This window comes from Tursiops truncatus, chromosome 11 (genome assembly GCF_011762595.2).
Source record: "Tursiops truncatus isolate mTurTru1 chromosome 11, mTurTru1.mat.Y, whole genome shotgun sequence".
Classification (NCBI taxonomy): domain Eukaryota; kingdom Metazoa; phylum Chordata; class Mammalia; order Artiodactyla; family Delphinidae; genus Tursiops; species Tursiops truncatus.
Genome location: NC_047044.1, coordinates 87,295,702 through 87,322,904, shown reverse-complemented (window position 1 = coordinate 87,322,904; position 27,203 = coordinate 87,295,702). Strand labels below are relative to the sequence as shown.

Genomic DNA, 27,203 nt, shown 5'->3' with positions numbered 1-27,203 from the left:
TTAACAGATAGGCGCTACTGATCTTGTAGACTAACATGTGCCAGCATTTGGAACATCTGCATAACCCACTGAGCCAGTGTTTGCCGCATGGCCAGTGTTTGATGTCTCAAAATCATGGATGGGTAAAAGATTCCTTTAAAGTGCAAATAGACCAATGAATGGATGTCAGTGTGACAGAGTACAAAAAGTTCATTGATACGGTTTCAGACACCACTTCGCAACTAACCTTTAAGAAAGTACCACTTTTTGACCTTTAGTGCAGTATCAAAGAACATCTGCAAATATCCAAAAAACCTATTCAAGTTCTCTTCCCTTTTCCAATTACATATATCGAAGGTGGCTTTTCTTCATGTACTTCCCCTAAAAGAGATGATCACAACAGATCGAATACAGAGGCAGATATGAAAATCCAGCCAGACATTAAAGAGATTTGCAAAACTGTAAAATAATGCCACTCTTGTCACTAAAATCTCCTTTTTAAGGATGTAAAGGGCTCCTGAGACCAATAAGTTTGAGAACCACTGAGCCATACTGTATGGAATTACTCTGTTCATCAGTGTCTGTATTTTAGTCCTGAAGTTTTAGTATCTGTCTTCTTTCATAAGCACCAATAGCAATTTTAAATGGCATTTTATAATATAATTTTCATCACTGACATTGACCACAGAATTTATACTGTGCCTTCATCTTCCTAGCACATGTATGTGCCTGACAGGAGGTCAATGCCAGCTGGCCTAACCTTACAGTCCGTTAGCCCCCAGAGCCTCCAAGGCAAAACGGTGAGTACGATATCTTTATTTACCATATCATGTTTTATTTATGTGCTACCCATGATAGCGCACATCTGACATAGCTTTTAAGTTTGAGTTTTCAGAGAGGTGCCTCCCAGAGAAAAACCATTACTAGTTTTGTGGAACAGACGCTCGTCAGTAGGATTTGGAATCATGTCGCCATTTCAGTGTCTTCCTGATACCTTTCCCTGAACGTCTGACTGCCTAAATACAAGATTCTGTTTTCCAGAATCTTTATAACCTGGGAGGGTGTCTTTACTTTATAACCTGGGAGGGTTTCTTTACTTCATTGAATGTTAATATCCTCTTCCTTAAAACGGAAGTTGGAGTAGCTCCTTAGGGAAACAAATCCAGCAAGCAACTCTGTGTCTATAGTCAAACCACAGGCCTGTCAAGTTTCTCCTGTGGATTTTTATGTAGATTAACTACCTTAGAGCAGAAAAGAAACCGATTTACATATTTATGCAGAGAAAGAGAGACTGTTAGAAATACTAAGTTCAAGCAAGTACTTACCTTTATCATTTCATAGTCAGTGTTATTCCTGTTCACATTGGAAAGGAGTTATGTTACCAGGACACTATTACTCTTCAAATTAAAGAGAAAAGGTGACTTTTCATCACTTCATTTTATTTTAATGGCATTCTTTTATCAGGGGAACTATGCTTTCATACTAGTAGTAGTCTTAATTTCTGTAAAGATATGATTTGAGGACCATATAGTTGTTCATTACTTAAAATCCTCTTCCTGCAGTAATCAAAACAAGTTTATCTTCTATGTATTTTTCAAACATTGTTTTATTTCATCTCTTACATGCTTAGATATGAGGCAGATTTCTTGGCTTTAAACTGCTTGTGGTTTACTTATTAAAGGCGATAGATATTGCTTGACTATAACTAAAAATTCTTAACTGTTGGAAATTTTAAACATTAGATCGTTGATCTGGCAAACAGACCTTAATCATAAGATAATGCTAAGTATCATATTATGAAAGTTTCTCTTCTACCTTGCTCCCTCTAGTGGATATTTAGGACAAAATTTATTTACCACGTCCTCCTTTTGGAGGAATCAATTGTGCCTCTTTTTATTTTGCCACAAATTTAAACATCTAGCAAACTTATTGTAATCTTTCATGCTTTTGAAAATCTCTTTAACTCCATAAGTAATAAAGAATTTTAAGGTTTCTTCTTTTAGTATTTCTGTCACATATCCCTCTGGGTCTTAGGCTATCTAATCCCTTACCCCACTCTCCTTTCTCTCTGGCAAGACCTCTAGAGCTTGATATGACGACATAAGATATGGACTGTCTCACAGTCATGAGGTCACAAGATGTGGTTGGCCTCAGAGCAAAAGCATCTCTTCTTTTCCTGTTAAGAAGTTTCTTCTTTAAGTCACACATGCACACACATTCTTTTGACTGTTAAGAAGCTATTGTCTCCTCTCTGTGGATACTCAGAGAATCCAATAGTAACTGTGGTTTACTTCTGACATTTTTTCCTCTTGAAGGCAATAACCTTTAATGTAACTTCAAGTAACAGTTAAAATTGATTTATAACAGATACAGACTACTATACATAAAACAGATAAGTAACAAGGATTTACTGTATAACACAGGAAACTATTCAATATCTTGTAATAACCTATATAGGAAAATAATCTAAAAATATATATATGTAACTGAATCACTTTGCCACATACCTGCAACTAACATAAAAATCAACTATACTTCCATTTTCTAAAAAATGATTTGTGACCCTAATAATATTTTTTTTTTATGGAAAGTAAAGAGCAACAGCAAATGAACAGAAGAGAAGAGAGCTAAGTGTAACGCTGTGCTGTCGGCAAAACAAGTCAGTGTCGGGAACGCATTTTGGCTCGGAAGTTTTAAGAGCACAGCTGTAGCTCTTAAGTGAACAGAGTCTCCCTGTGGTCTCTGTGCAGTTTTTAATCATAACAAAGCTCAGTCAAACACCGAATGATATTTTATGGCCTGTAAGACTGCCAATGACCATACTTTACTGCATTTCTAACGCAAAAAAATATATCGGATTGGCCTGTTAAGGAATTGTATCTACCTTTGAAAGTTTATTCCCCTCAGAGATCAGAGTAACCAATCAGGAACCAAAAGGTTCTCTGCTCTCCGCCAAGGGTGGAAGGAGGGTTTATGCGCACATGGAAACTTTCTGTGTGTAGTAAATACATTTTTTTCTTCCTTAAAAATAAAAACTGGTCTTTTGGTCAATATAAAATATCCTGTGAAAACACTAACAGTGACATTTAAAAATATAACTGGGAAGCAGTTAATAGATCTCAGGTACTGACTGAGCTTAATGATGTGAAGATGTCATCCAAGTTTTACATGAATTTTAATTCTTTTTGTTTCACCTTCTGTTCTCTAAGATAGAGTGTTGGGCATGCAGGTAGTGTTCTATTGCTATAAAAGTCTTAGGTGTCATTTTTAAACATCTCATTAAAATGTATTTTAATAACAGCTCTCATGTACAAACCTTTATAATGGTGGGGGGGGGTTTGGCATTGCACTTCTTTATACTTAAGATTTAAATTTTCTCTCATGAGTTCTGAGAAAATGCCTTAATAGACTGTTGTTTTGCTGTATCTTACCAAGTAATACTGTTCCTTCTATTTCTCTAGATATCTATGCATTTATGTATGACCTATCATCATAGTGCCTAGGCACTATGTTTGATGTCAACCATAAGAGGATACTTGCCAAGAAATCTTGGTTTAATATCTGTCACTTAAGACCACAATTAATCTGTTTTCCACTGTTTGGATTCTTAAATTGTACTCCTTCAGCCAGAGGAGCTTACGCTGCTGCTTATAAAGCTGAGACGGCAGCAAGCGGAACTGAGTAGTATCCGGGAGCACACGTTAGCACAGCTCATGCAGCTAAAGCTCGAGGCGCACAGCCCAAAGGTCAGCTATGGAGAGATGTGTCTGTGTGTCTGCTCTTGTCACTCACGCTGAGCCATTCATTATTAATCGGTTTGATCAGCGTCATTCCCGTGAGCATGAGCCCATCCCACCACTGCGGCGACGACATCGGGATCTCCTATTGACCCTTTGAGAATTCCCTTGGTTATACGATATTAAAGGAAAACGTGGGTCGGCTGCATTTCTTCGTAGCCTTCCACCCACCCACTCACCCACCAACTCTTGGTTGTGAGGGAGAAAGTGCATGCAGACTTCAGAATACTATTGTCATTCCTCAAACACTAACTACCACCTCCGGTAAAACAGATATTGAAGAGTCCCGTCGTTTCCCATAAAGTAATAAGTTGAGAAGTGATTAGCGTTTTAATAGTACTGCCTTTTAAATGTCAGAGATTAATTTCGTGTGTTCTTGATTTTTAAAATGAACACACGTAAACATTTCTCAAAGGGTTTAATAGCCTCTGGTTATATGAGAAACATCCAAAGAAGTAGTAACATATTGCAGAAAAGAATTAACATGTAAAGCTTCTAACCTTGAGTCTGCTAAAGCCATTTGAAGGATTTTTCTGCTTAATGTTTCAGCTTATATGCATGTCTACTTAATTTCTTACAAAACTAAGTGTAATTTATAATCATTGAATGCATCATCTGTGCCGTTTACAGGGGAGCATGTGTGTGGAAGTCGTTGTGTGCTGTGGTATAATATAGGTTGTGACAAACTACCTGTTTTCCCTGTTTCAAAATTGACCTTTTCATGAATTCCGCACCCTCTTTCTCTGTCCGTTTGTACCTTGATTGATGCCTACTAGAATGAAATCCTTTCACATCACCTTCAAAGGAACACCATATATTTGGATCATCAGGTGGGCCTTGCAGAATTTTTCTTACTTCTCATACCTTATGTTTTAATGTTTTCAATGTAGTACAATTTTCGGGCTACTCAGATATTTCAGTCGTTTTGCGTTAATAGTGTGACTTTTACAAGTGGCAGGCTAAGAGACCCCTCACCAGGGGAATTCAGGAATACCAGAAGAAGCAGGTTAGAAAGGACAGTTGTGGAGATGAGGTGGGATACAAATGCCAGCTCTCTGGAAATTGAGAGCCTGGATTCTCTAGATTTCTTTTTTCTTATCCCAAGAATACTTGTACTTATTGGCTTGTATCAGCTTGGAGGTGACCTAATTAAAGAAATAGGCACGCAGCTGTGAATGCCTTGTTGAAGGCCAGGAGGAGGTGGGTGTGGTGCTCTCTGTATTCCCAAGGGGAGGTTAACGATGGGTAAATGTTGAAAAGTGAATGGAAGTTGATGAACAAGGACTGACACTCCTAAATGTTGGCGTCTATGAACTTCCATGTTAATATTTAATTTTAATTTGATGAGGATTTTTTATATGTTCTTAAACATAAAATTTCTTCTAGTGGCTGCTTTCTTTTTGCATATAAATTAGGCTAGAATTTTCTTTAGCTTGTCTTCAAAACGTTCAAACTTGAATATTTTATCAAATGAAAGAGGTTACTGCGGAAAATGCTGTAAGACAGTATTTACATATTTATATTTGCCCTGTTTGAAACAAAATAATAATGTACTGCTTTAAATTAGTTATATTTAAAGAGGGATTTTGCATTAGGATGACCCTTGAAAGGATGTTCAATCATTTTTCTTTTAATTTTTAAAAGAAATATGCTTTTGTTAATTTGTAATTTATTTTCCCACAAAATGTTTTCATCATAGTTTTGCCTATTGGAATGCTTTAGAAATCAGCATTTCATGAATCCAAACTCTAGTCTTCACTTCAGAGACTGGTGCTATTAAATTTAACCACAGTGTACATTATACAATCTAATAAAGACATGTTTGCCAACAAAATAGTAAGATAAGCCTTCCCTCAAAATTCCACACGCCAGAAAGCTTCTAAGATACATGGGGAATAACTTTCTTAAAAGCACCTCTGTCTATAAAGCTAGAGATCGTTCTGACAAATGATGGGATATTACAAAAATTAGGGTTAAAAACGACGATATGAATGTGACTCTGAAGTTATCTAGAATCTCTGGAAATAAACTTAGTGGTTTATTAATCTATTGTTAATTTACTGCTCACCTCAGTAAATCAAAACTGGCATTGCAGACACATAGAACTTGAGCAGCTCTTGGGAAAGGACAGGTAAATATATCGAAAAGACCACCATTTGCTAAGATGATGCCTCTCCTCACCTCCCTTTCCCGGATTGAGCTGTTTCTTCCCTTGGCCTTAGTGGCCCAGATCCAATTGAGGCTTCTGTTCCCGTCCTTTGCTCCCTTGGCAAGGTGACTTCTACAATCTTAACTTTTAGGCGACGCGCTAAGGAGCGCTGCTCTAGAAAGTGGAAAAGGCAAGGAAATGGGATCTCCCCTAGAGCCTCTGAAGGGAGCATGGCCCTGCCCACACTTTGGTTTTGGCCCATTGAGATGATTTCCGACTTCCAGCCTCCAGAAGTATAAGAGAATAAATGTGTGTTGTCTTTTAATTAATTAATTAAAATTAAAATCTCAACTTTGTATCGATCCTCTCTGTTCTGTCAACATGTCAGCAGAGCTTTTCCAGTAACTCACCTTTTTCTTATATTAGATCCCAAAATAGTTATATTATTCCACTTTTAAAATTTTGTGATAATGAGAAGAATTGTAGAATTTGATTGTTTAAATGATGATTTGCATTGAAATAAGACTATTTCTGATGGCAAAAATTGGACCATTTTTAGATAATAATTAGACAGTGCATAAAAAACATGGTGAGGGCTTTGCCCAGAAACTCAGATATGCCTAAATGTGTACATCCTTAAGTTTTCCTTAAGGTTTCCTAAGGAAAAATCTCTCTTTAAATAAATCAAAAAATTTTATGATTTCAAATAATTGCATTTAATATAAATGAAATATTTACCTTTGAACTGTCCTGTATTTTACATCAGTAGTAAGGTTATTAAGTTATGTAGAAAGAATTCTTGGTAATGTTGAATTTTAATGAAATTTTTCATTCACTCAGCTCAAACATTTCCAGCTTTTAATCTTGTTACTGCCAGTAGCCGATTCTAGGTGACCAGGTGTATTTTTATGGGCATTATTGGTTGCCTGGGTTTATAAACTGATTCACGAGTTTTATATAATTATAAATTTGAAAGTAGATTTTAAAACCTGAAAGTCAGAGGCTCTGGTCACATTTTATAGAACTGTATATCATACCAAGAGAACAGATACTAATTGATACTCTTCCAACACTTATTCTGCTTGCTCAAATAAATCATCAGAATAACCTAAGGCCAACATTTAATTGATTTAAATTCTCTTAATCCCTATCACTATTCATGAAAAATAGAACCAAAGGGTAGTCTCTGAGTTACTTCAGAGGTAAATTCATTTCTGATATTATAACAAATAAAAAATAAAAATGCCGTGTCTGAAATTCTGAATATTTACATATTATACAGTCAGTCGAAAACTCTTGTCTTCTGGTGCCATATCACCATCATGAGGACAAGTCATGTACTGAAGTGTTTTTAAAAATAACAAAAGCTGTACTAATTATATGGCATAATTTTCTTCTGCTTTTTGTTTTATTCTGAAGTACGCTATTATAGTTTATGTTTTTATAGCCCAGTTCGTAGACTGTTCAATGTCTACATTTCTTAAGACGAGCCTAGGTTTGTCATTTTTATGAATTTTAAGATAAAGCCCCAAAGTATAACCTGTGAAAGTATAATAATCCTAACTGGGTACTTTATGAACCTCATCCAGGTTCTATTTCGAAAATGAATAAATACATAATATATCAGTAACTCATTTTCTTCTCATTTAGCTTAGTCATCACTGAACGTTAGAGAAGCTTTTGGGTACCGTTTAAGTGAAACTTGGAAATTTCATCCTACAGTATACCTCTGGAATGGATTTGACATTGTCTTTTCCCTCGTTCATTCCTCTACTACCAGAATATTGGAGAGGGGAGAAAGGCCATAAGTGCAATCTTGCAGTGACCCTGTACTTGCCAGGAAGTTGGAGTAAATTCGAGATTATCAGCAGTTGTAAGGGCATCCCCTCCTGGAGAATGGAGTGTCCTGTTGCTGTTCTTTGACAGTGAGGGAAAAGAGACTGTCTTGATATATTTTCTTTTTTTCTCAGAACAGGGCAGATTGAGCATGAGTTTTAGAGCTATATGACCCTGCTGAACATGTATTTGATGACTAGGAGTTCCTAATATTTCGTGGAGCCACGTGCATATCATCTGTTTGAAGCCAGCGTAACAGGTCCCCATAGAAGCTGACTGTTATCAACCTCCTGCTGTTCAGCTGGGGCATATATATCCCCTTCAGCAGGTCTAACATGGCGAGTAGGGACTTCATTTTCTTACTCTTGTCCCTTACGAGGATTTCCTCCGGTATCTAGTTCTTGGCTCCTGTAGTCTGGACCAGGACTGGTTGTACTGAGCAAGGGAATGAAGCTGGGATCGTAGAAACTAGAGCAGGGGCTGAGGAGAGGGAACTAGGCAAGGCCTCTGTGGGTGAAGAGGTAGAGCAGGGGCTGGAGCTTCTTCGATCAGTCGTAAAGGGAGGATTTATAGGATTGGGGAGATGAGGCCATGTTCCCATCCCTTCATCCATCTTCTTCCCTCCATTTGTTTCTTTCTTCCTCACTTGCTTTTTCTTTCTTTTTCTGTTAGTGATTGCAGAGCAGTTATGAGGGAATTTCTGCCAGCTTTCCATGTAGGCCATGGTAACAGAAAATAAGTCGCTTAAGAACTGAGATGAAGAAATGTGTAGGGGCTCCCCTGGTGGCGCAGTGGTTGAGAGTCCGCCTGCCGATGCAGGGGACACGGGTTCGTGCCCCGGTCCGGGAAGATCCCACATGCCGCGGAGCGGCTGGGCCCGTGAGCCATGGCCGCTGAGCCTGCACGTCCGGAGCCTGTGCTCCGCAACGGGAGAGGCCACAGCAGCGAGAGGCCCGCGTACTACAAAAAAAAAAAAAAAAAAAATTATGACATTCTGCCTCTACCCCTGTCCCTTCAAGAGTCACTGTAGTTAACTGCATCAGAAACAGCTGCATGAGAACGGGAAAGGAAGGGAAATCCCTCAGTCAGTCACACCTGTGTTGGGGATGGCCAAAAGTTCTTTGTGAAAAGAATATGACTCTGCTACGGATAATTTTATGAAATTCATTTGCCCCTACCCATCTGGAGCCATCTCCCCCACCCCCCAGCATGGAGCATACCTAAGTCATTTCTGAATTTAGCATCAAATGGTATATTCTTTAACACCAGATGGCTAAGGGACCTTATCCTCAAATTTTCATGGAAAAGCTGGAAGTTTCTCATAACAAACCAGTTTGCCATAGTACAAGAAAGGAAAAATACAGCTCAAGCATACCTGTGGAGTTCTTTGTTGCATGGAAATGTTGAAGGTTAGCAAGTCAGTAGCTCAATCCTTCTTTTATCAGCACATTTTTTTTAAGTATGAGCAAACGCTTGAGAGAAGAGTCATTTTTGATCATACTAACCTCTAAAACATCTTGAAGAGTAAGCTGAAGTTTCTAATTTGCAAAAGTTTTGTAGTAGCATTCAGGTTTTATAATGTAATTCTTTTATAAAGATTAATATTTTATGAGCCGTGCGCTAAAACTACTAGTGACTTTTGGAAGAAGTCTGATATTCTATTAATATTACTGGTTGCTGTGGACATTGCTCATCAGCATGCTTTCTGTATCCTTTCAAGAAACCACAATGTAGAAACAGGAGCTCTGACCACTTTTAAACATACTTATGCCAAGGGAAATGCAAAAAGGAACAGTTAACTGGGTGTGTGTAATTGGTACTGAAACCATTCAAGGTAAAAATCTCAGTACTTTCTTGCCTTTTGTTCTTGTGTTCATGAAAGACAGCTTCCCTATAAGGGAAGAAATGCTAACAAGATGATTGAAAAGATTCTTGATGGCTTTCATTGTTGTCCATTCAGCAACCTCATTCTATTGAGCTATTAAGCAAGATCCCATTTTCTCTAATATTTGAAGGGGTCCTAGAGCTTCTATTTTTAGGGATGACTGAGAGCTACAGGAGCTAATGTTTCTAGGGGATACAGAAAAGGCATTTGAAAAAAGCAAACTGGAAAATTGAAAGAATATTATTGAACACTTACTGACCCAAACTAGTTACATAGTGTAGAATATCTGTATTTTCTTTTGCTGTGCTATTCAGAGCATTCCTCTCTCTCTCTCTCTCTCTCTCTCTCTCTCTCTCTCTCTGTGTCTCTCATACACCATTCCTCCTTTCTTCTTTTTCTGTCTCTCCCTTCCTCTGTATATTTGATCATAGAAGTGGGAGAGGGAGATGACACTGAGAAAATTCTTAATCAGGATATGACATCATAATGGCAGAATATAAATAAATGGACAGTGGGTAGATTAGAATTTAGAAAGTGGAAAGATTTAATACATGTGTGTCAGTACTCTGATCTCTCAGCCTATCGGATGCTTAACCATTATTATATGGTTCTCCTGTTTCTTACCAGTGACTCATCAGGCCCTTCTTGATAACTGTTTTCACCCCTCTCAACCCTAACTGGGGAAGTGCCCTGTTTCTTGGTGTTCTCTCATCTGAACATTCATCTACTCATTATTTTACTAGTTCTCTCTTCGTTACTTTTCATCTCTAGCCCCTGGGTTTCTCCCAGAAAGCAGAGCCTGTGATGTGGGCTTCCTTGATGTGGGCTTGTTTGCAGGAAGTTTATTTTGGGAAGTGATTCCAAGGTACAGGAGTAAAGAGAGTGAGACTATATACTATCAACTACCATAGGCAACTGGGGCCTCATCTGATACTTGTTAACAAATAGAAACCCAGCTGAACTAGAGAAGAGTACTCACTCCCGTCTTCCACTGACCAAGGGTTGTCCCTTGAGACTAACTCTCTAGCACACTGAGGTTATGCATACATGAGCACCCAGTGGGTTCCCATACACCCAGCAAGACCTGAAACCGAAGATGTGGAGAGGGGCACAAAAGGCATCTAAAACACCACTCTCTGCAGTTTCCGTTACGTAGTTATAGTTGCTCACAGAGATCTCCATTTGGAAGTTCTGCCTTCAGTACATCTCCAGCATGTCCAAAATTAAGGTTGTTATCTGATCCCTCAATTCCCTGACCAAAAAACTGAAAGCAGAAGTGGTTCAAAATATTGGTCACCTTTAACCCCATTGATGTAACAGACATTTATTGAACACATCATCCTTGGGGAAGAGCTTGATGGACTTCGAGAAGGATTAGGACCTTTCTTTAGCTGTTTGCTTAGACCTAGAACATAAAGTGGGAAAAGAGGAAAGTCTCCTCCAGCTATGGCTCGGACAGCCTCTCACAGCCTGGTGGATGAAAAGAAAAACAACTGGCAGGCTACTTGGAAGGACCCCCAATGTGATGGTCCTTGGCACCCTGCCTGCTGTTCCACCACTTTGAGTGTGGAGATTCTACAAATTTATAAAAATGGCAGAATTAAGTCATCCAGCCTCCTGGAGTTGTATTACGTTCTCCTAATAGTTCATGTGCCCAACACCAACTCCTGTTAATGCTAACGATACCTTGAAACTGGAGTTAAAAGTACTTTCAAAACACTTTTACTGAAAACAGGAAAATCATGCGATTCTGTAGAACCATCCGAACAGGTTTTAATTTAGCTGGTACATAATATCTGCATGGTGTTTAGTCAGGATCATAGAAGCCACCAAAACACCTTCCACGTACTAGCTCCTTGTTATACCATTTAGTCAACAAATCCTGGCAGCACTCAAAGCACCTGCCTCATTGTCTTTCAGCTAACTCAGGAAACTTCAAACTCCCGGTTCCCTACAAAATAAAGTCTCTTTTTGGTTTGTCACTCAAGCCCTCGTTTCATCACCACCAGCCCCTACCAGCCTGTGAAACACTTCCTCCCCCATAAACCCTTTTCTGCAGCCAGCGCCCCATCGTTTCTCAGATACTACAGAAGCACCCCCATTCTCTACAATGTGCACCTGCCCAGCGTCTGTCCATCCTAATAGCATAAGTATCACTTCACAGTTTTCAAAGTGCTGTTATATACCGTGTCCCATCTGCTTCTAATACTTGCCTCTGCAGCATGTGGCCAGTTACTTTTATCCCCAGTCACGTTGAATGACTTGTCCAAAATCACAAAGCTAGGATGAATACCTTGTATTAGTGAATTTTCTTTCTTTTTTAAATCTATTCTTCCTTCAAAATCAGGAGTTGTTCTTGTACCTATAGAATAGTTCTGTTTCAGGTTGCTGATCTTTGTTACCTGAAGAATACCAGCTCTTGGTTATATAACTGGTTATTCTCCTATCTAACAAGACGGGAAAATGAAAACAAAATTTCCCCACCCCTCCGAAAATGCATAATATTTCTACAGTTCCACAGTTGATTTACAAAAGCAGATATTTTAATAAGCCAATTATTGTGGCTTTTGTTTGCTTCTGTCTTATTTGAATGTATTTTTTCAGAAAGTTCATTCAGCAGAGATTTATGGAGCTCAGTGTCAGGCAGGATGTTAGCTTGCAAAGTGGAATTGTAAATGATTTTCAAAGCTCAGGAAGGAAACAAAGTTGAGCATAAATGCCAAAGTCATTTCTGGGATCAACCTAAGGATGTGATTATGTAGTTAAAACATAAGCTGATAAATCTTTGAATTAATGGTAGGAATTCTGCTACTCAGTGCCAATTTTAACTCAGTAAGAATACAATTGCTATTAATAAAACCCAGATCCTGTATCTAGAAGATATTTTACTTTTGATTTAAAGCTCAAATGTATTTTTCTAGTAGATTTACCCATTGACCAGAACAAATACTTTTTTTTAGCTAACAGAGATGTAAGATTTTCACTTTCGGAATGTTTTGTCCCTTTAAAATAGTATTGTTTTATGGTATCGTTTCACAAAATGCTTGCAAAGAAGAGAAATATGTGACCATTTCAAACACAATATTTATTTATTTCCACCATAAAGCATTTTTACAAAATGTATTTTGAGCTTTTTTAATATTTTCAGTTGCCTGTGGATGCCAGGAATAAAGATGGTGGCATCAGATAATACATTACTTAAAGTTAAAGGAACAATTTAAAAAAAAAAAAAAAACAGTCCTTAATAAGGAAAACAGGTTTAAGCCACTGAAGTAAAAATCAGATCTATAAAATGTATCCTGTAGCCAAAAGGATTTTAATTTTATTTTAAATTCTTGAGACTCGTAGGTGAAAAAGGATGAAACTGACGGTAAGTAAATTATATATGTAAATTATTTGGAAAGACATTAGCCTAGACCTTAAAAGTTTCCTTCAAAATATACCACAGGTATATACCTCAAGATGGTGGCTTAAAAAAGTCAGCAATTTAAATAAGGTTGTGTGTAGACATTGCCCTCCTTTTGTTCTGCTGGATTAGGGGTGTTTTCATATTTCTCAATAAATGGACCTTATTCCTGAAGCCAGTACTTAACAGCATCAGTCAGTCTAGAAATGCTCTTTTTTTTTTTTCCTTCTTTTCTTTCAAGGAAATGTCGGATACATTTGACTTCTGTGTTAGTGTCGCAATTTGTTTTTTCTTTCTTTGTTTTTAATCTGTGTTTCTCCCTTGAAGAAAAAGAGGATATGTTGTATGGTCTAGCTACATCATTTAAAGTACCACTGATTTTTCTGAATACATACAATAGTAATACTTTCCCAGAGTTTTACATTTAGAAACCATACATAGCATAGAAGAGTTTGTTCTGATTGCTTTAAAATTTCCAAAGAAATAGACCTCCATACTTTGCCCCATCGGCTATAAAGAGACTTATTTACATTCTTCTATTTAAAAAGTCACTTCAGATTTTCCTGCTTCCTGTTAAACAATGCGTGGTTTCTATAGGTAGTCATACCCTTCAATCTCAGGTTCTCGGACTTTCAGAAGTGCCTGGAATGAGAGTGGAAGGCATTTACATTGTCATTATCCAAATGACCTGTTTACAAAGGCCCCTGCATTCCTCACAGCTTCACCCTGGGCATGTCAAATTCTCTAGCCTTTTATTTTTGCCACACATCTTAGAAGTTTATTGATCTAGACACAGGAGGACATTCTTGAGAGATGGATTCTTCAGTGATTAGGCTATCAGGGTTTTTGGCTATTGTTAAGACAGATTCCCAAACTTAAAAATTCTTTTTCTAAGGTGTCTTTAAGAACTCAGGAAAAATCCATTTTCCATTTGAATGGAAAATGACAGCACAGAGATGGGTTATCAGTGAAGGACAAAAGCTCTGTAGGGCGGATAGAAATCATCCTGACTTCTTGCACCCGCCCCCAAAAGAGGGAGGAAGCTGTTACTGCAGAATTCAGACTCGAGGAAACTCATTTACTCGACAGAGCTTGGGCAGATGTTTTCCCTTACGGGAATGAGATCCAAATCTAGGGGGAAATTATACTTACTTTACTGGTCTAGAATTTCTAGACTTACAACCCAGTATAATAGCCACTAGCCATATGTGGCTACTTAAGTTAGTTACACTTTTATAAAAATAAGATTCATTTTCTCTGTCACACGGGCCACATTTCAGGGGCTGAGGAGTCATTGGTGTGGCATGTTGGACTACACTAATGGAGAACATTTCCATCATCAGAGAAAGTTCTGTTGGACAATGCTATTCTAGATGAATCATTATGTAAACTTTTCAAAGAGCAGTTAAGGGACTTCCCTGGCAGTCCAGTGGTTAGGACTCTGCGCTTCCACTGCAGGAGGCTCGGGTTTGATCCCTGGTCGGGGAGCTAGGATCCCGCATGCCGCGCGGCCAAATAAATAAATAAATAGCAATTAAGCCACTACTTAACCACTTCTTAAACCGAAAGGGGGATTGGGAAATTAATCTTCCCAAGGATAAATTATCTGAATGATTGTCCTGGCTTTGCTCACTGCTAGTCTTTCTTCTTCCCCCTAAAAATTATTCTGGAGCATTTATCTCATGACTTACAATATCCTGTTCCTTCTGCATCCCTAGCTGGTCCAATTTCTGTAGAGACAGAGACTTTGAAGCGGATATTAGAAGTTGCCACTGGCAACTGGAAATTGGATTCGTAATAATACCCCACCCCCCACCCCGTGATTCTGCTGAGTCCACTAATATTATTAATAAGGAGATTCAGTTGATTTTTTAAGGGGGTTAAGTCTCTTAATGCTGTATTTCATACAAAGACAAGACTATTTTAGTCTACATGCAATATACTTGTGCTTAGATCATTAGTTTGAAATTTTTCATCTTTTGATAGTTGCACAGATATCCTGACCAACATTTTAGTACCAACTCATCAAGACGTTGAAGAATTCCTTATTGGTGATGGTTGAATTGGTCCTCAATGACGTAAATTAGTGCCAGGGTAGGACCATTGTTCTCAAGCCTGATTTCCTGTCATACCTACCGGCGGATCTTTAGAAAGACAAAAACAAAGTACAATTCTCAAGGCTGTCTGCCCCCCAGCCCCCAGTGAGAGTTGCCAGAGCCCACTCTGTTTTGAAAACTCCACAGGTGATTTATTTTTTCTCCTCAGTCAGGTTTGAGAACTACTGAGATAAATAATGACAAGGAAAGCCAAAGAAAGAGGAGATGTCTGGGGTTTTTTTTGAAACATAAAACACTATCTTAGTGCTTTCTAACCTTTTTCCTACATGGCCCACATAGAAAAGTGACAGTAGGTGTGCACACCTTGACAGAAACTTGAGGCCGTGCTGTTGGGAGCGTGTTAGGCACTCTGAGGACTGAGGTGGTCCCCAACTCCAGACACCTGGAACCCTTTCCCAGCCCGCAGGTGTCAGTTGGGAGGTTCCACTCAAGATCCTGCCAGCTGTGACACGGTTGGATAGAATTGTGTTGAGTAAGTTTTTTGGTGATGGGTTTTTAAATCAAGATATTTCTAACAGTAACATCAAAGGATGCTCTATTCATACTAGCCCAACATACCTCAAACCTCAGAAGGAGGCTGGAGTTAAGTATCTCATTTTCTAGGTGGTTTTTGTAAACATTTGGACTTACAAATTTCAAGTAAAAATATGTCTTTGTTGTAAACAGAAATATATTGGCATTGCCTAACTGTATTTCCAAGATATTTCCACTTAAGTTTTCTTATTTATTGCTGAAGTTAATTATGAAAATAGTGTCATCCCCAATTCATACATTCTCATTTTTATTATTATAAAATAGTGGGCCTTTTATAATAGCTTTATAATTTAGCAATTAATTGGAAACTAAACCTGTATTACCGTTTAGTTCAAAGAAGGAATTAAAGCAGGAAGCGAAGCATTTAACTCATTTTCAAGTAAATTATTAAACATCCCCCAAGTACTAATTAGTCTTTCTCTTGCTCTGATTCCTTAAAACAAAAATACATTAGCTATTAGCAGCAGTGCCTTAATGCTGCCTAGGATTCTTGTAGTAGTCAAACCAGAAGAGAATTGCTGGATAGTCCTTTCTTTTAAGAACTGAGCATGAAATTCTAAGGTGCTCATGGAGCATCACGTATTTGGTGGGGGGGAGGGGGGAGTCATATTTTACTGCTTTAATTCAAAAGCTGTTGTATAAAGTTTACGTAGCAAAAGCCAGATAGCATGTGTTGTTTCAGTGTAAATTTCAGAGATGATCAGTTTCTAAGTTTTAAAATACAGGTATTTCATGAAACAAATGAACCTGTCTACGAAACAGACTTACAGACATAGAGAACAGACTTGTGATTGCCAAGGGGGAGGAGGGTGGGAGAGGGATGGAATGGGAGTTTAGGGTTAGCAGATGCAAACTGTTACATATAGGATGGATAAACAACAAGGTTCCACTGTATAGCACAGGGAACTATATTCAATATCCTGTGATAAACCATAATGGAAAAGAATATAAAAAGAATGTATATGTATAACTGAATCACTTTGCTAAACAGCAGAAACTAACACAACATTGCAAATCAACTATACTTCAATAAGATAGAGATATTTCAGAGGTGATTTAGTGAAAGAAATCACTAGCCTATTTCTAGGATCTATTTGGAGAGAAAGCAGATCTAGTATTTCCAATTCAGTAAATCTGGAAAGAGTCAAATTTCAGGCAGATCATTGAAATTGTTTAATGTGGACCGCACTCCCATTGTGTGGGATCCTGAGTACTGTGTTTAGCTGGCCTCACCTGTTGCATGCCACGTGCAAGGAGAGTGCCACCACATACAGGACCATTCCCCTGTGCAGATTTTTCTTACAAGCCCAGTCATCCTAACAGCCCTTGGTCAGGTGAGTGTGGTGCCCAGGGGAATTCTGAAATACTTCTGCTGCTTCTGTCTGCAGATAGACTTATCCCATCTCTCTGGCTTGAGTAAAATGAGATTCCCAAGGAGTATGTAAGCTGAAGAACATTCACTGTTACCAGATTACATTTGACTTACTTCAGCATCTTGAGAAAGAACCTTGTAGTTACTTCTGCCAAAAGGAATCTTTAAACCAGCCTGTCACCTTCATGTTTTAATGGTATTGTCTACATCAGAGATTTTCAAATTGCGCATTATAGTTATCTGGGAATCAGGGTCTTTTCAAATTCCTCAAGTGATTCTGGGTTAAGAACCACTGGTTGAAATAAGCTTGAACTTTGATTTCTGAAGTAGCCAGTAATAAAAAGGAAAGAAATATTAATAAGATAGTCATAGGTATTTACAAATGCATTGGGGCAGCTTACTTTTTTTAGTTAGTTAACATTTCTTCAGTCAATTTCTGACGTGGATACAGACTCATACGGCAGGATAAAGGTTGTGAGAACAGTTCTTTAGATCAGGGCCTCGCTGCACTAAAGGACTCCCAACAGCTTTGAACATGATACAAACACATGTGCTAAAATTTTTTCTTAACCTCTTTGTGTCGCCAAGGGGTGTTTCCCAGAGGATATAGTTGTTCCATTAATCTAGTTTATTTGGTTTTTTTTTTTTTTATCCTTGACTAATAACATTTATTTTTTAATGAGAAAAGCAGTATCTATTCAGTGGAGAAAATTTGGGAAATGTAGAGAAGTATATAGAAAAAAAAATAATGATCTGGTCCCACAATTTAAAATAATTACTGCTAACATTTTTCATTTCTTTGCTGTACTAAACTGTCACTTTCCAAAGATGCCTTCTAATTTTAATATTCTAGGATTTGATATATACATTTGAAATTTTTCATAATGAAAAACAGTTCCAGAAGTGATCTCTGAGACACTCTGTACACTTTAAATGTTATTTTTTGTTAGACAGAGAAAGACAGATACTCCATGTTATCACTTATATGTGGAATCTAAAAAGTAAAACAAACGAATGAATATAACAAAACAGAAACAGTCTCACAGATGTAGAGAACAAGCTGGTGGTTACCAGTGGGAAGACAGGAGTGGGGAGGGGCAAGACAGAAGTGGGGGATTAAGGTACAAACTGCTATGTATAAAATAAATAACCTACATGGATATATTGTACAGCGTAAGGAATATAGCTAATATTTTATAATAACTTTAAATGGGGTAAAATCTATAAAAATACTGAATCACCATTGCACACCTGAAAATAATATAATACTGTAAATTAGCTATACTTCAATTTTTTAAATTTAATCTTTTTTTTAATGTTATTTTTACTCTTAGTATTTTAGTTTCTCTGTTCCTAAATCAGTGTCTTCCTGCAAGATCCTTCTCAGTGACTTAATATTTAATGATCTTTGACAGGTAAATTAAAGAGTCATTTTTAAATCACAAATGTGGCTTCCCTCTATAATGTACATATTTACCCTCTCAAAGTACTCCACTAAATAAATCAAGCTTGATTACCCTTCTGCAGAAATCATACTGTCTCTTCTCCCTTTATAAATACATTTCAAGTAAACTCAGGCCTAGAGGCTGAACACTAGTCATTGATCTGCTCCACTTAAAGGTGGGAGCCGCCATATTGGCAGACCCAGCCCTTTGACAGTGGCCTCTTTGTAGCGCCAGATTTCCGAGACTCCACGGCAGTTTCAGTTTGCCCTTGAGTGACTTTTACATTTGGATACTCTCTGACCTGCATTATTTCTTAAATATTCATATGCTCCTGACCTTTCTTTCAAACCCCAGCCCCTCTACCACCTCCCCTCAACCCCCCAACCTCTGAGTCAGGTACTCTTCTGTCTAATTTTCATGGCATGCTATTGAAAAGTAGCAAGTATAGATGAGATTGCTTTGAAAATCAAAATTAAATAATACTAAAAAATGAAGAGAGACTTAAGCTACCTATGTTATACAAAGTATGTATCAATGCAGTCAAATGATTGAGCCAAAAACAAAGGCAGTTACAACTGTTCCAAGATCAACATTTGGTTAAGATAAAATAACCAGCGTTCCTTTAAAATATAAGCATGTAATAAGCATTTTTTTTCTGCTAAAGAAAAATTTATATCTATAGTTGTCTCTTTATGTTACTTTCCACCACTGTAAAATTTTTTCCTGTACTGCATATCAACACAGTTCTTACCTGTGTGCATGAGATGTCACCTCTAAATGCCTTGGTCCCTTATTGGATAACATTGGGGAAAAAAAGAAGTTTGAGTTCAACCGATGAGTAGATTTAACTGATGTATAGAAGTTTGAGTTTAATAAGTAAATGTGTAGATTTAAAAGCAAATTACTTACCTTGAATAAAACTTTTTAAAAGTAAATTAAACCAGTCATTTAACAACCAAAACAGGTATTATTGACATGAAACATTGGTAACTAGACTGAAAATAAAAATGTCTAGGTATAAAGTTTTCAAGATTTAATTTTTACTTATGCATTTAATCTTAATATTAGTAAATTTTTGTTGCAGATTTAGCTAACTCAGTAAAGTAGCATTTGTTAACCATGATAGAAATGCTTATTTTCTATAATATGGGGGATGAAAATTATATAAACCAAGTGTTACAAATTGCAATTATAAACAGACTTGTCTCCTTACAAATGGTACAAACTTTGTTGGCCTTTTACCATATATATATATATATATATATATATATATATATATATATATATATATATATATATAAAACTGTCTTTTGAATGCTTTAATTCTTGAGTCCAGAGCCTGCTAAAATAAATATTTTTCTAGAGGCAGTAATTAAGTACAATATAGCTGGAAATGTGAAACATGGTTTCAGCCTTTTAAGGACCTAGGGAGATTCACTTAGTCTTTGCTGAATAAATTTTAGTTTGCATGTCTTGGAAATCATTCTACATACAGTGTTATACTTTGAGAAAATCCAAAATAGAGTATATATAAGTGTCTATCAAGATTAATAAAATGTGTGATTGTCTAAGTGACAAGGTATATTATTATATTATTTGTAGAGAACTAAAATTTTTCTGAATAACCTTATAAAGAACTGAATATCATTTTAAGCTTTTTTTTTTACTATATAAGTAATTGATTAAGTCATGCCATTTTTCTCCTTTTAAGTTTATAGGTTGTCACTCTTTAGTTTATCCCTTGAATCTTGATGCTTTTATTATCTATTCTAGTATTATAGGAATATTCATTAATTGACAATATTGGTTATGTTTATAAAGTAAAACCTTTATTACAATTAGTAAGCTTTTTTATAACCTTGGAAGTATTTTGTAACATTTAATACTTGTTTGAAATGGTTTATATTAAGTTGATTCTATGCAACCTTGGGATAATATGTAAACAACTGCACTATTAGGAAGATATTAAAGTAGAGGCTATATTTACAGTGTCGTCTTTCAAATCTAGCTATGCTGTAAACTGATGTTTGCTGTATGCTCCTCCTGATTTGAAATAGATGAAAGAAAATGAACCTATTATCACCATGGTTCACACAATGATTGAGAACTCGGCGCTAAGACCCCAACTGTACCAGCAAGTAAGGTCTTGGACAGTGAATGATACTGCTTTATCATCTGCAAAATCCCTCAGTGACAGTTTTGGTTTATCCTCAGAGTTACTCATAACATTAGTCTTTTTCTTATTCCATTCTTTGTTTCTGTCTTTTTGGAAAAAACGCAATTCATCCGTGCTTTTCAAGATGCTGCAGTTCTTAGCATGGCTTTGCTGAACATTTCGCTGTTGGATATTAAGTGTGCCATTTTCCTGAAGTTTTTGTGCAGAGTATTTGATTGATATGTACTTGGAGGTCTGCAGTACACTGGCAAAATTTTTACGAACTTGCCGTTAATTTTGATTAACTCTAAAAGCATAACTGATTTTTAGGGAAAACTTTAAAAAATATTTTTTTCCTTTCAGGGGCTGCCTCCCTACCCCACCCCACCCCACCCCACCCCAATGTTTTAGGAATAGATTATATTTGTATGGGAGTTATTTAAAGGTTGTTTATGTACTGTGGTATGGTAAAAACTAAAGATAGCCATTTCTTACCATACTGGGAGTATCTTCTCCCCGTATTCTTTTCCCTCTTATGTAGTAGTCATCATGATCATCATATCTTACCCCATTCTTTTCCCTAACTCAAAATATGTGCCATGGAGTTGGCTGGCTTTAATTTAGGACCTTGGTAATCTGCAGATCTGCAAAAGAAGTCATGTTATACATTCCTCTCCAGTTTTTTTGTATTTCATGGTCTAAATGTTCTTAGCTGTGTGTTTTGCAACATCAGCTTCTTCCACTTCAACCCCCTCAAATAACTGTGGCCTACGACCTGTTACAGTATTTTAAAAATCATACAGAGGGAGAAAATTAACTAACATGAAAAATGAATGTATATTTTGATTAAAATATGTAAAAGCACCTGGTAAAAAGAAGCACCTTGAGCTCGCACTGGCTTTAAAGGCCTCTGGTTTGCACCGGGCGCCTTGAGGGTCTGCATCATGGGCCTTGTAAACTGGGAGACTGAAACAGTTGGTGGGTGGGTGACTCATTTCTGAGCACAGTTTTCAAAACATTTAAAGTATGTTATGTGACTGAGCATAGTTTTTAATTAGCAATAAGGAGATAAAGTACTAAATATTTAAAGTTAAACAGCTTTTCTTTTCAAAAGAAAATGGAATCTTACCACTCCTTTTAAAGTCACCAGATTTTAGAATCTTGACACTTCATTCCAAAAAGCCACACTGACAGCCTTAGCACTTATTCTGGAATTGATGCCATTTTCAGTGTCTGAAGCTGTCAGCTTATAATTTTATATGATGCTGATTGATGTGAGATCAAAGGCCTTCTGTTTTAATAGGTTATGGTTTCATTTTTCACATTTTGTATATTTACAGTAAGAATGAGAGCTGGGATTTTCTGTTCCATTTGGTTTGGTTTTTCTTTTTTTATATTGATCGGTAATCAAGGTTGATGGTGCAGAAGTCATTGCTGATTGAAATCACTCAGTTGCACTAAAAGTTCTTACTGGAGTCCTTCAAAAATGTGGAGGTATCTGAGACTGGTCTTATATAGCATCAGTAACCTTGAATACTGAAAGTAATAGATTCATATAAACATATTTCCTCATCTTGATACTTGAAAGAAAACAACCTGATATTGTATAGAACAGGAAGATCTGAATGTGTAACAGCAGCAGCCATGCGTGGGTATGACATGGGCAGCCAGGTAATGAATATTGACTGTCAGTGCTATCAAATCTAGGGAGGTTTTAGATGATACTTTTCTTTAATCAGCCAGTAGTAAAGTACTTAATTATGGCCGACCATCATTGGTAGATAAAAGTGACAGATGCGTTTCTTAAACTCTGTTAATATAAACTTCTGTAAATTGAAATTACATCTTTTTTTTTCCTCCAGATTTCCATTATCATGTTATTATTCAAAGAAAACCTTTGTGAAAGTTTATATTGTACACCTGATGGTTTGCTTTTCTGACATTGCATTGCAATGCTGTGTTAATAGGTTCCTGAAATTTAGCTGAAAATAAAGTGGCAATATAGTGTTTTATGACCAGTTTTTCTGAATCATAGCCATTCAGGTTTTCTCTCAGGAGAACCTCTGTGTTTACATCTTCCTAGAAGAAGGAGGACACCTGAGAAATTACCTGGGCAGTAATTTTTTTTTTTTTTTAATTTTTTGGCTGTACCACACAGCGTACAGGATCGAGTTCCCCGACTAGGGATCGAACCCACACCATACAGTGGAAGCGTGGAGTCTTAACCACTGGACCACCAGGGAAGTCCCAGTAATTTTCTTAAAATTAGTCAAAAAAAAAGAACCTAAAACTGAATCAAAACAAATGCTAAATGAGCTTCAAGTTGAAAAACTCCTCTGCGTTTATTAATCATTCTACCATCTTTCACGAGTACAGTTTTGTACCAGATTTTTTTTTTTTTTTTTTTTTTTTTGCGGTACGCGGGCCTCTCACTGTTGTGGCCTCTCCCGTTGCGGAGCACAGGCTCCGGACGCGCAGGCTTAACGGCCATGGCTCATGGGCCCAGCCGCTCCTCGGCATGTGGGATCTTCCCGGACCGGGGCACGAACTCATGTCCCCTGCATCAGCAGGCGGACTCTCAACCACTGTGCCACCAGGGAAGCTCATGTACCAGAATTTTTATAACATACTTAATATCAGTGAAATTAGTCACATGATAAATAATTGCTTTAAAGGTTACAGACTAATTAGCAAATACATACAGTCCAACGAGCATTTTTGAGTTTTCATAGAAATTAAAGTCTAATTTTATCAAATATTGCCCCAAAAGTATTTTTTTGTGTTTTGTATATATATTCATATGCTTTTAAAATATATATACACATATATATATTTCACATACTTAAAAAGGGATACTATAGAAATTTGAATTTTAATTGGCAAAAGTGATTTTGTTTTAACTTAATGCCAAACCAGTTTTTAAAAAGATTAAAAGATACCTTACTATGAAAAAGTTCTGACTTTCTAAATATAATATACATATCCTTATATAGTCAGTAGTCTGTATAATACGCTTCTCAGATTGAAGCTTGAGCACTGCTCAAGCTTATATAATTACTATGTAGCCCCCTTTCACTTACTTTTCTAGTGTTGCTGAGGTACCTCAAACAAACGTATTCAAATTCAGAGATTTTTTGCTAAAGATGAGTTTGAAAAATGCTAAAAAGTATTGCCATGAAACATCATTTCATGCAGAACTTGAGTTAATTAGAATATTCATGAAATTACATTTTTCTTATTAGTAGGATTTTCATATTGAGGACAAAATAGTAAACTTCAATTCTAGATGGAAATTTTTTTAATAAATTATATTCAGGAATTCCCTGGCTGTCCAGTGGTTAGGACTCTGCGCTTTCACTGCCATGGCCCGGGTTCAGTCGCTGGTCGGGGAACTAAGATCCCGCAAGCCATGCGGCATGGCCAAAAAATAAATTTAAAAAAAAAATTATATTCATCTCTTCTTAAGAAAAACTTCAGTAATTATTATCAGTAATGGGAAATAGGCCATGCTTAAAAGTTAATTATTTAAAGAACAATCTTGTTTTCTTATGCTTTCCTTCTGACAGGCAAAAGAAATGAATTCAATATAGTGGAAGGTTGATTATTTTAAGATTTTTATTAGTTGATATTTAATTATCTTTATTGAATAAGTTGATAAAAGGTTTAAATAAATTTTCATTGGTACCAAAAATATAGGTACAGCAAAATAAATCTAATATATATGTGTAATATTATTTCTATGGCTTTAAGGAGATACCACTCTAAAGTTATAAGTACACAGTACACATCTTTCTTTTTTATAATATGCCAACTGGTATGAAAATGAATATGCAGTAAGATTCCTTAAATAAAAATATTAAACCATTACCCTAAATATTTCTTACAAATTCTAAGTTTCCATTTCAAAATACTTGTCTTTTTTTCTTTTGACCGTGGGATATAGGGTACAAAGCATATTTTAATCTAGATATAGCACTAGCCACTAGTTATGTTCAAATTATGCATTCCATGGTTTAGTAAAGCTGTTTGGCGTTTAACTTTAAATATTAAATAAGCAAAGTATATGTAGACATTTAGTAGCTAAGGCTTTACATCTTTTATTTCTTAAAAATGAGAAATACTGATTTTAGCATTATCTCACATTTTTTATTCTGGATCTAAGCATTTTAAAACTTATTTTTCATTTCTTCCTTTTTTCAAGTGGGAATATAAGTTATTTTCTTGGTTCTAGGTGCTTTAATTTAGAATGACAATTGACACTTCTCAGGACATATTCAGTGGTCTTTATTTTAAAATAGTGCACAAGTATTCTGACTTTTGTCATTAAATTCATTTTTCATGTGATGTTCACTTCTATGAAAGTTTTGTGGCTTAATAATCACTGTGTATACCCCTAAGTAGTCACAGAATCATTTGCATGAGGTACGTGAAAGCAGTGTCTTGAAGTGAAACATGGAAATCCAGGATTTATTATTGTATGTTTGGAATGCTTACATTTTTAATCTCCTGATTCCCACATTCCTAGACCCACTTAAAGTTATCTGCTGTTTAAATTATGCCTCTTGAGATGTAAATGTCAAGCAGTATTTTACAGACAGGTCATACATAGTTGTAACTTCTACATTCTTGTGCATTTGTATATGTATATACGAAATTTAATTTTCCAATCTAGAATGTAGTTGGGATACATTACTCCTATCCCCACTTGGAGAAAAAGTATACCATTTAGCAAACATGCAATGAGCCCCAATTACATTTTCCTACTATGTTTTTGTTACTGTCTAGCAGACAATATAAAGTTAAAAGACAAGAGAGAGAGTGCAGTTTTGCCTGCAGAGGCGCTATGATGTGACCTGGGGTATAACTGATTGGGATGGCTTATTGAAATCTTGGTAAACACCATCAGAAATGAGGATTTGCTTGACCAAAAGATATTTGGAAGAAGCTGAAAAAAGGATGTTTAAATACACTGAATAATAATTCACTACAATATAATGAAGCAAATGGTGTCAGCAAACACATAACCAACTTTTTATGCAATTTGACTGTCCATAGTTTATAACGTAGGCTTTTAGTTTTAAGAGGTTTTTGAGTGCTTTACCCCTTTTCGATTAAACCCATCCTTTTCTTCCATTATCTTTTAGTTCTTAAGACAGAGGAACAAGATAAGTCTATATTGTGTATGTGTGTTTATATATTATGTATATGTATACAACGTGTTATAGGTTTTGTTAATAATATTGTACTAAGATGTGTTGGCATCTGAGTGTACACATACACAGTTGTGTGATTATGTGTATACCGTGAAGGTACGGTTTTGACTGTTGAAATATGCCTGATTCAAAATTTGATTCAACACAGTTGCTACGATTGTATTTGTCAATTTTTCATTTAAATAATGTGTGTCTCGCAAATGGAAAATGTAAGGTGCTGTATGATTTTGTTTGGCCAGCTTATTATTTTGTTTGACAAGCCTAAGTTAACATCATTCTTATGTATCTTGCATATTGTATCACTGTTAAATAATTTTCTATTTTTGTAATGATCTGTGTTTGAATTAAACTTCTAAAAGTATAAGAATCATTAAAAACCCATTTTTGTTACTGTTATATAAATCTAAAATATTAACTATAAGCTAATTAAATGTGTATTTTTAAAATTATTTTTAAAGTTGTTCTATGACATTTTCCCTTATAGCTGTCACAGGATGAATGTAGAGGCACATTGTACAAATACAGACCTGAAGAAGTAGATATTGATGTACGTATTAGCATGCGATATATTATCAATGCTCTGTCATACTCTCTGGCAAAACACTGGAACTAAGCATGACAAAAAATTTCCTCTTCCTCTCCTGCCGTCCAAAATGACATCAAATAAGTAACGTTTTCTTCTTTTGCGCCAATTAAATCCTCACTTCCTGATTTATTCCCTGCCCACCCCACGCCCGTAGCAGCTGAACATAATTTAGAATCATTTAAATGAAAGTAAAGACTATTTCTTATATAAAATTATGCAGGATTGGAGACAAAGTAAAATTGTCTGTCATCTAGAGAAAGTATTAGCCTCAAGAAATTCTGTCACTGCATCCTTTGTTATTGTTATTAATCATATTTTACATCACTGACGTCCCTATTTATATCTCATTCTTCCCTCCTTTCCCCTGGTTTTATTCCATTGAATTGTACCTCCTTCTCATTTCAGTTGTATCCCATCTGATGTAGCTTGAGTTGTGTTGTCTAACAAAGTTAAGGTGGTTACTTTTTTTTTTTTTTTTTTGCGGTACGCGGGCCTCTCACTGTTGTGGCCTCTCCCGTTGTGGAGCACAGGCTCCGGACGCGCAGGCCCAGCGGCCATGGCTCACGGGCCCAGCCGCTCAGCGGCATGTGGGATCTTCCCGGACCGGGGCACGAACCCGTGTCCCCTGCTTCGGCAGGCAGACTCTCAACCACTGCACCACCAGGGAAGCCCAAGGTGGTTACTTTAATGGATAAATGGCAAAGAAAGTGGAATCTCAAATTTCTTGCT

General features: G+C 36.5%; 1 protein-coding gene across 8 annotated transcripts in view; it reads left to right on the top strand.

Annotated features, from left to right (window-relative positions):
- The window catches only part of PLEKHA5 (pleckstrin homology domain containing A5), a 237,136-nt gene that overhangs the window by 173,482 nt on the left and 36,451 nt on the right, over positions 1–27,203 (top strand). For 2 of the 8 annotated variants that reach the window (XM_073788982.1, XM_019936688.3), the window contains exons 12-13: positions 696–779; positions 26,373–26,435. In XM_073788982.1, the coding sequence (XP_073645083.1) occupies positions 696–779; positions 26,373–26,435 (147 nt within the window). The other 6 variants (XM_019936827.3, XM_073788980.1, XR_002176670.3 and 3 more) reach the window with 6 other exon arrangements.